Source organism: Conger conger, chromosome 12, assembly GCF_963514075.1.
Source record: "Conger conger chromosome 12, fConCon1.1, whole genome shotgun sequence".
In the NCBI taxonomy this organism is placed as follows: domain Eukaryota; kingdom Metazoa; phylum Chordata; class Actinopteri; order Anguilliformes; family Congridae; genus Conger; species Conger conger.
In genome coordinates, this window is record NC_083771.1 from 26,300,797 (window position 1) to 26,311,140 (window position 10,344).

General features: G+C 43.7%; 1 protein-coding gene across 2 annotated transcripts in view; it reads right to left on the minus strand.

Moving 5' to 3' along the window:
* Positions 1-8,923, minus strand: part of LOC133141684 (multiple epidermal growth factor-like domains protein 9) — a 64,064-nt gene extending 55,141 nt beyond the window's left edge. For both annotated transcript variants that reach the window (XM_061262297.1, XM_061262296.1), the window contains exon 1: positions 8,419-8,923. In XM_061262297.1, coding sequence (XP_061118281.1) covers positions 8,419-8,890 — 472 coding nt within the window. In that variant the 5' untranslated portion in view covers positions 8,891-8,923. The remainder of the gene's footprint in view (positions 1-8,418) is intronic.
* Between the last annotated feature and the right edge of the window lie 1,421 nt (positions 8,924-10,344).

Below are 10,344 nucleotides of genomic sequence, written 5' to 3' on the forward strand. Positions count from 1 at the left end.
AGCACCAGTGGTACCATCCACTGAAGCACAGCAAAGTAAAAACAGAAAGTGTGGAGCACTCAGATAAATCCACCACACACAACAACAACAACAACAACAGCAAACAGCATCCCTTAAAAGTCATTGATGAAAGCGAGGCCAACATCGCAGTACTGTCATGCTTTCCCTCAAAAACACAAAACAACAGAGAACGTTAGGATGGTAGGCTGTTTACAGAATATCGGAGATAACCATCAGTCCCTACCCATAGAACAGAGTGCTGTGTTCTCATCACGTATTGCTCTTCTGGGAAAACATTCTAAAAAAAGGAAGTATTGAGGAGTCCACTGGTGAAGACAGCCCCAGGGTGCCTGAGGCCATTTCTACTCTAGTTCCCAATTTCCCACCCAAAATCTGCACATACAGGGTCTCCATCTGCAGCCCCACACCTGAGGCTCCAGACATGTCCTGACACACTGACAATTGAGTGCAGTTAACCCAAATTTGGGCACAATGTCTGAATACATGTGTGGCAAAGTTTCTGGTAGAAACCTTTCACTTTAGACAGACACTACCTGTTTCCCAACACTAACTAATTAAATAAGTCTTTACTTATGTACACTGCCATCTACAACCAAGATTTCACATAGACCCTCACAAGAGAAATAGGCCAGAGGTTTTAATGGTGACAGGGGTCCTGTGATGGCCAGCTCTGCACATTATTTGCAAAAGCAATGCTAAAAAACATTATGAGAAGACTACAGGCTAATAAGTAGAAACTACCGTCATGGCTACATTGACAGAAAGCAAATAGCATGTAATCACTGGACTACTAAAATATTTAAAGTTATTTTTCCACTAACAAATTACCTGACTGCTACCAAAAAAAAACAAAAAAAACAATGTCCTTTCAAATACACTAAATAAAAAACACACAGCACTTTTTCAAAATGCCTTTTATAAAGGGATATAGAGGTGTTGAGATTTCCTTTGGTGTTTGTTTTTTATTTGTTCTAATGACATCATCAGGGTTGTGTTGCCCTGGTTTCCCAGTGGAGGGTAACTTCTTAGGAAACTGGGTGATCGTGTTTCCTCTCTGAGCCAAGAACAGCATGTTTTCCTCTTTGCTTGCGTTTCAGGACATCGGTCCTGGCTGCTGTAGAACAGCGCAGCACGTTTCTATGGCTGCGAAGGGTCACCGTGGAAACTGTGATAACCCACCGGGCAGGGTGGGGTTCTTCAATTGTTTCTTCCGGGGAGCAAGATTATTTTTTTAATAATGGAGCTCACGGCCCAAACATTTTCCATGTACGCTTTATAAAGCAGAGGACAAATATGACATAGTGTACATCTGTATTAAAATGTAGATGCCTTCTTAAAATCTACACAGATTTCACTCATAATTCTGTCACCAGTGGGAGGGATGCAGATTTGGACGTAATCAGAATTTTTGGATGAATTTAAATAATATACAGAATTTTTATCAGCGATAAAACGGGCCAAGAGTATGTTTATGGAGGGGTGTATTTCCCCCAGGCTGCCCTGCACTGGTTTGAGGGCACCACCCCATATTTCAGATTGGGTTCAATCTCAAAGAGAGAGATGAGAGAATGGTTTGAGTTTGAATATATTATCAGCGAACACAAAATGGTTGTGAGCAAAAAACAAATGCAAATAATAGTACAACAAAAAGTCCAAAACTACGCAACTAAACAGACAGATTTTCTAACTCCAGACATAATTGCTTAGGGCAGTATTAGCCAACCAGATTTCCACATGTTCTTCTCTCCCACTCACAGTGAAGCAGATGTAGATCATTGTAAATCTATAGAAAACCCTTGTTTTTGTGGTGGGGAGGAGGGGTTTCCAAGAATTCAGACACTTTCAGTTTGACTTGTCTGTGACTCACAGAAGAAGGTCTGGCCAGGCACAGATTGCTCCAAGCAAGACAGTAATGGAAAAGTGCTCCGTCCAGTTCTAAGGAATCAGTACTCAAAACAGGCAGCCTCAAAACAAAAAAACATTGGTTTGTGGAACGTTTTAGCACTTTGCAAAATAATTTAAGCACTTGGTTGGCTAAAGAGTACACGCCCCTTGTTTCCTCAATCTAAATTTGCTCATTGAAAACCACAAGAATCTGCGCAGTAAAATTAGCAGGGTTAATTTAGGAATGAAAGAGTTCATGTGGATCCAGATGTGCTCTGTCAAAATGCATTGACTTGGAGCCGATTTCACAGTGTACCCCCCTCCCAGGACTCTAGTCTGAGATTCCTGCCTAATGAGACACGGACTACCCAGTCTCCCTCCGCAATTACGACAGGTACATCTCGTGGGAATTGGACATCACACACAGGAAGGAAACCCGAAGTGGACACACAGCCCTTAAACCTCATTAAGCTCATTTGACTGCTTTCATTTTGTGAATAATATGTGGTTAGATAATAAGGACGAGAACATAGGGTTTGTTGACGAGGGGAACCAGCCTTTCAGCCTATCTTGGCTCATCATTTAGGGGCTGGTCTGTAGCGTAGTGGTTAAGGTCCATGACTGGGACCTGCAAGGTTGCAGATTCGATCCCAGTGTAGCCACAATAAGATCCACACAGCCATTGGGCCCTTGAGCAAAGCCCTTAACCCTGCATGTTCCAGGGGAGGACTGTCTCCTGCTTAGTAAACTCTAAGTCACATCTGGATAAGAGCGTTTGCCAAATGCCATCATTGTAAAAAATGTTTTACCTGCAGTAAAGCAAGAAGCCCTGGTTCTGGAGGGCCACAGGGTATGCTGGTTTATGTTTTCATCTCAAGAAAAGCTATTCATTCAGACCAGGTGTTGTAAGTAACCTGTATGTTTACTTTAATTGATCAAATAACTGCCTAACAACAAATTGCTGGCAGAACATGGCCCTGCAAGACCATAGGTGACCCAGACATTATCTATCACAATGTGCAGGAGCCTGGACTTGAAAACCACCAATGGTCTTTGCCTCTGTTACATGACCTGGCACGTTATTCTCCACATTGGCAACTCTGTGAGAAAGATGTGAGCTTCCTGATATCACCAAAGAGGAAGTAAAGTGTGAAAACCCTGCATGAAACAAGTTCACACCAAATAAATGTTATGAGAACAGATTAGGTCAAAGTCTAATACTGTATTATAGTGTGAATTCTCAAAGAGGAATGGTGGAAAGACCCATGGAGATGGGTGGCTCTACATGCAATACCTCCATTTTGAAATTCTCATTTTTTTGGGCTGCCCCCACCGTGTCTCGAATCCTCTAACATGTGCGGTGGAGTCTCACATGGCACCACACGCATATCCAAGCCATTGTCTGGAGAGGGAGGGACTATGTCGATACTATGTCCAGAGACCCCTTCTGGCCAATCAGGCCCGGGCAGTCATGAAGCTACACATGAGTTAGTGTACTCTAACTCGGTGCCAATGCAAGCTTCACTATTGGATAAGAAGGGTGATAAGAAGCAGTGGGTTCACAACACACATTTGGGAAGAGAGCACATGATTGTCTACGCTCTTGTGAATTGACAGAAGAGGCTGCACTGGGGTGTCTGGATTGAGAATGGAGGGTTGTATTTCCCCCCCCACCAAACAGACCATCTGTCAAGTGTCCTCTATGAACAGGGCTTCAACAGAGTGCCAGTCCTGTCCTACAACCTGGAAGAAACCCAGGTCAAGAGCTTCCATAGAAATATGAATTTGCAGGGCACACACACCATTCACTCACACACACACTCATACCCACAGGCAATTTAGACTCTCCAATCAGCCTAACCTGCATGTCTTTGGACTGTGGGCGGAAACCGGAGTACCCGGAGGAAACCCACGCAGACAAGGGGAGAACATGAGGAAGAGAGGCCCCAGCCGATGGGGATTCGAACCCAGGACCTCCTTGCTGTGAGGCAGCAGTGCTACCCACTGCACCATCCGTGCCACCCATGAATGGATTGTCCTTCCCCAATTTCCCAGAGTAGGCTGAAGTGAGCATTAGAATTTCTGTCAGCCATCTTTGATTAATTTCCTTTAATCATAGAACTGCGCACACGAGAGGGAAACAACCATGGCTGAGAATGATGATTCTGCACTCACACCGCTGGATGAGTTATGCCTTCCTCTCATTGCAGGAAATATATGGTTCCCTTTAGGGCGGCACGGATGGTGCAGTGGGTACCACTGTCGCCTCACAGCAAGGAGGTCCTGGGTTTGAATCCCGGTCGGCCGAGGCGACTGGAGAGTCTAAATTGCCCATGGGTATGGGTATGGGTATGGGTATGGGTATGAGTGTGAGTGAATGGTGTGTGTGCCCTGCGATGGACTGGCAACCTGTCCAGGGTGTATTCCTGCCCTTTGCCCAATGTATGCTGGGATAGGCGCCAGCCCCCCTGTGACCCTGTTCAGGATAAGTGGGTTAAGATAATGGATGAATGGTTCGTTTTATGGGAAATAACTTTAGTTCTGACAGACATACTAATAGACTGGTTTAATGACAAAAGCAAAGTCCATGCAGGTCCCAGCTGACCGTACCATACATTGTATCAACAACCCAGACACACAAAATGGCTGCAAGTCATTAAAGAGACTGAAGAAAGAAACCAACACAGCAGAATGTAAATCTGTGAAACAGTAAGTAAGAGAAGATGATAAATTAAAAGATAAATTGTGGATGTGAGGGTTTTTTTGTGCAAAGACAGACAATTCATTTATTTTCCTGCTCATAATGAGTTGTAGACACAGTCTTGATAAGCCAAGCTGATACGCCAAAATGGTACAACCACTGAATACTAAACGCAGCAAAAAACAAAAGCCAGAATAAATTAACAGATCTAGATCAATATTGCATCGTTTGACCAGTGCTTTTGGTTATTAGCTGATGTTAACTGTGCAGTTACCTGAATGTTGGCCAATGTGACCCAACCATGATCATGCCACTTTCTATTTTTTTAAATATTATGATGATATAAATCAAAACAGAACACAGAGGAAGTGTGACATTTCTCCACAGGAAGTAATTCAATGTAACTTACTACTGCAGGTCATCCAATGTTTTCAAATGGCAAAGCCCAAAGCTAGCAATTTCCTGTGATGTGTTTTGAGTCATATGATAGGATTAAGTAAGCCAGGCTTGATAAAACAGTACAGTTGGTCATTCTCACACACACACACACACCTTATTTTTTCGGAAATTGATGTACAAAATTGGCATATTGCAGGAATATTTGGGAAGCACCAACAGCTTGTTTCATTAAAATGCATTAAAAATGGCTAAACTGTTTTATATAATTTATTATGGTCTGCACAATGGAGATATTAATTTTACATTAGATAAATGGCATTTTGGCAGATGCTCTTACCAGAGCGACATACAGTTGCTTAGACTAAGCAGGAGACAATCCTCCTCTGGAGCAATGCAGGGTTAAGGGCCTTATTGTGGCTACACCAGGATACAAACCACTGACCTTGCAGTTCCCAGTCATGGACCTTAACCACTACGCTACAGGCCGCCCTAACTTTAAACCATGCATGTGTCTTCGAATGTGTTCAGGTCTATATATGTTTGTGTTTATGCGAGTGCATGTGTGTATGCGATTCAGTGTGTGAATATGGCTTGCAGCCAATATCCTAATGTGTGTGTTCGTTGTTGTTTTTTTGTGTGTGCATTGGTATGAGTGTCTGAGTGCATGTGCGTATGTACTGCTTGGCATTGCTGTTTTACTGCCTGTGCTGTGTGTGGGTGTAGACTGGGTCTAAGTACAGCCATGAAACAGATGAAATATCTGTAGGCCGCTATAGAATAAGAGCATTTATGAGCAGCACACACACTAAACTGCACTGAACATAACTACACACCTCAGATTCAGTATCACACTGGAGGAAAGGAGCAGTGTGTTCCCTGAGAGAAGAAAGAGTGGAGAGAAGAGTGAGACAAAGAAAGAAAGAGAAATGGCTTGACTATGAGATGTATATCTTGACTGAGAAGGTGTTTGCCCGACAGAGCCACAGATCAAGATTGAGGGATCAATCATTCAGTCAACCTGACAGTATTGATTGCCTGAGAGAGGGATGGAGGGAGGAGAGAGAGGGGGGGAACAGAGAGAAATGTGTTGCTCAGAGAGAGAAATGTGTTGCTAGAACAGTCACAAAGTGTGAAAGAGTGTAAAGCAAGTGAATAGCACAGGGATTTTGGGTTGAGCAAAGGAGGAAGGTATGGAAGAGCATTTGCGAGACAATGCGTCTGTGTTTACACGCTACAGGAGGGCGGGTAAATGTTTTCTTTATCAGGATAACATCCATTTGTGTGCACAAGGAGTACCCGCCCGGCTGACGCAAACGCATTCTCTCCTTGCCGCCGTTAGAACCGATTTGAATATGAATTAAATTGGCAAGCCAACGGCTACGGTTCACATAGCGTCTTCACAGGTGACGTCTTGTGTCACATGACCGCAACGTGGATCCCGGCACCGTAAATTTAGCTGCGGGGGATTGTGTAACAAAACCTCACGTTAGATTGCTCGGTCTGAGCTGGAGCAGGAGGCCGGAACATTAGTCACTCGGCGGAGACTGCAGTACAGACGGGAGCAGAAAGACGGATGCAACGAAGAGGGAAGAGAAGATCCGGGAGCAACAGAGAAAGGATGCTGCGAATGATGAAGCGAGTGAGGTCTATAAGCTGTCAGGTTGTTGTCAGGCAGTACAAAAACACATTTCCTGCTGAATTTTCCTCTCCAGACCGATGTTGCATCACAAGGGGGAAGACAGCCATTTTCATAATAACCCAAAGGTCACCAGCAGGTAGGCAGGAACACCTGCTCTGTCATTTTGTTTATTAACACCAGAAAATATTGTGGCTACAGTTGTAATCACGGCATAAAACCCAGAAATTCATGTTCAGACCAGGGAAAGCATATTTTTATTTCATTATTTTTAAACATTTATTTGACTAGGAAGTCACATTGAGATTAAAACCTATTTTACAAGTGAGACCTAGTCAAGACAGGGCCAAAGCAGTATAAAACAGCATATTTAATATGAACACTTTAGTCCAGTGAAAAACAATATATATTTTTAAAGATTACACTGTCTTTCAGAAAACAGTTCCAGTTGTTTGCGGTTTTGTTCACAATATAACATATTCAGTTATACTGCAACACACTGAATAAATAGTAATTACACGTTGTAATGATAATTTGATTTCATCCACTGTAATACATGGAAAGGATACCTCTTTCGTGTTTCTGTGTGTAATCTCGCTAACAGCACTGGAAATCCGGCCTATCAAACTGCAGTATCAGACCATAGCGTACTATAGATCGTACTTCAATCGCAGCAGCAAGACACGGTCTCAATATCGACCTACTGTTTTGCGCTCGGTCCCGAAATCGTCTAGTCATTGACGTCGCCTACCACTGGGTCATCTATTGCGCAAATACATCCTTATCAGTTATCAGTCCTACGACGCACCAGCATCGTTATTCAATCCGAACCCATAACACACCTGCAAAAATCCTAGCTATTAATCGAACCACGCCTGCTCTGATGACAACACAGTAGCTACACGCAGCTCTATTGTATTTCCAGGCACATACACATAGACGCCTCTGCTATGCGGCGTTCGATCGGTGACTTCAGAATCAGTGGCTCTCGAGCATTTGAGCCGCTCTTGGGAAACCCCCCCCCCTCCTCCCCAGTCACATTCTCGCGCTGATTATGGGGGTTACACAAAAGGCACTCCCTCGCTCGCGCGGTCCCCGACATCTTACAAGCCATTCCAAGGCATGGGGGTGAATATGTAAACAGTAAACAGAAGAAAAATAAATAGTGCCTTTGCTTGTCACCAATCCCACGAAATGGAAACGCCATAATCCCCACTAAAGCTCGGTAGGCTATAAACAAAATGGGAATATAATTTAGTTCATATGAATAATGAAATTGTGATATACCGTGTCAAATGAATCATGTCAAATTAATGTATTGGGGTAGCGCAATTCTCATTTAACCATTCCATCACTTCCATAAACGGTTCAACAAGCTCCGTGAATACATTAACCAGAGACGCGTGTCGAGGGGATTTAAACCCGATGTAAAGCAATAACATAACTTACATTAAAATGGTGAACGGGAGTAGGGCTGCACCTGTATTATAAGTTATTCATTTAATGTTTTACTCGCAGTGCGCATTCACAGAAATGGGTAGTTTCCTCAGAATACCTGAGAAATCCACTATGTGAGCAGCGCAGCTCCAGTAATCAGTTAGTCCATGCGTGAACTGTGGTTTAAATGGGGAACCTATTTGGTTAATGAAAGGAATACAAGCTGTTGGAATGTCGATAGCTCATGACAGCAATGTTGTGGTGTGTCAATTACATTTTCGGATTTACTGTACGTTTAGTGCTGGAGTAGCCTACACCTGGAAGCAGGGGGGTTACTCACCTTGGCTGATCTTTGTAGTGGGGACTTGTGGTGAAGCGGTGTCTTTCGTGGACAGCGAATTAGTCGCCCTTTGGCTAACTGTTGTTTTATCCAGAGAAATTGTTGACGCCGAAGCAGAAGTCGCATGGACTAAACCCGTCACAGCGTCCTCATTTTTCCTAACAGTGGTTTTGCTGGGTACACTCGTAGGCGCTATTGTGGCGGTGGCTGTCCGTCCTGCCACAGTCGTTGTGGGAGCCGGCGTGAGCCCGGCAATTGTGGCATCGGCGGACTTGTCCTCGGATAAATGGCTTGTAGTGGAGGCGCTGAGTGGTTCTCCTGTAGTCTCTAAGGCTGCGCGGGGGTGCCTGAAGTCGGACGACGCATCCCGGGTGTTCAGGTGAGGTGCAGCACTGGACAATCCAATTGTGCATAAAAACAACACCAATTCCAAAGCTGGAGGTGCGAACATAATTACAGGTCCACACTTCATGCTTTTACCGCTCCATGTAAATCTCCCCGTCGGTGAACACAACTGTCTCCGGAATGTAACATACACCTCCTATCGTCCCCCGCTGAATTGCCCAGGTGCCTGCTCTTGCGGCAACCTCGCTCGCAAATGACAGCTCGGATCTGTGCGCTACTACGTTCGCTCTCAACCGAACCCAATTAGGTAGTCCTATGAGATTGGCGTGTTTTTCAACCAATGGAAATGGTCCAGGGAGGGGCATAGCTCTTCTTTTTCATGGCCTTCGTTATACACGAATGGATTCGTGAAGGCTAGACACTACGGTTTCAGAAATTGTTGGGTGTATGAAAAGAGCACGTTCGCATAATACTCAATGAAATGCTCCCTCACAGTCTGGAACGAACCAACAGAGCTTTATAAATTAGATTATGCCTCGTTTGTAATAATGGAGAATATACATTTCAGACATTTGCTCAGACATCTGTTATTTATTGTAATAAGCTTGCATTATTGTCTTTGCTATCGATTTTGTCTCGATACGCACAGTATGATGTCCATGTAAAAAAAAAAAAACATACAAGCCTAAAAGGGATACATGTCCTTGAGCGCCATCTTGTGGCTAAAAGAAACACATTCACGCTGTACAGTAAGCGAAACCATAAAATAAGACACCTTGCCCAATTGATCAAGTGATCAGTAGAATACGTCGTGTGTACGCTGGAGATAAGATGGGTGTACTTGTAGTGTACTTAGCAGGGGCAGACGGGCAGCTTCTACGGGTCTAAAGAGATGGCACAGTCAGCTGAGAAAAGGAGGGTGAACAGAGAGGCCCGGTTGGAGTGTAATATGTTGTCGATCAATGCAAATGACAAATAAAACAAATGAAACAACAAATTAAAAAGATAAGGCAGTGTAAATAGAGATAATTTAAAGGAGTAAAGACATTTACAGGAGTAAAATCTTTTAGGATTTTAAATCACACTTAAAATCTTTGAAGCATCAACCTGTGGGCAATCCTTTGCTGGGAGGAAAGGACTTCTGTCATTATGGTGTTTTGGGTGGTGGCCGGACATTTGGCCTGCAATATGATCCAGACACGAAGAGGTACAACAAGCAAACGGAACGTGTCGAGAGTCAAAAGAAAAATACATTGAGGATTAGGCATAACAAGCCAAAACTGCAGCAAGACAAGACATGAATTAACTTTGCCAAACAGCCAAAAGACTCACTGGAAAAGGTCAAAGTCTTTGACAGCCAAGACCGGAGGCACTGTGGAATCATATAGCTCACTCATAAGCAACATCTACCTGGGAATACAATGTCCAGTCTTTCACACAGGAATTTCACCCAAGGAATTCCCAGTGCTGACTGGTGGAAGACAAGGCTGCTTGTCTTTCCTCTTTCTCAGTATCGACCAGATAATGAAACAAACAAGCATCAATAAACAAACAGGTATCTAGTGAACTTTAACAAACCAA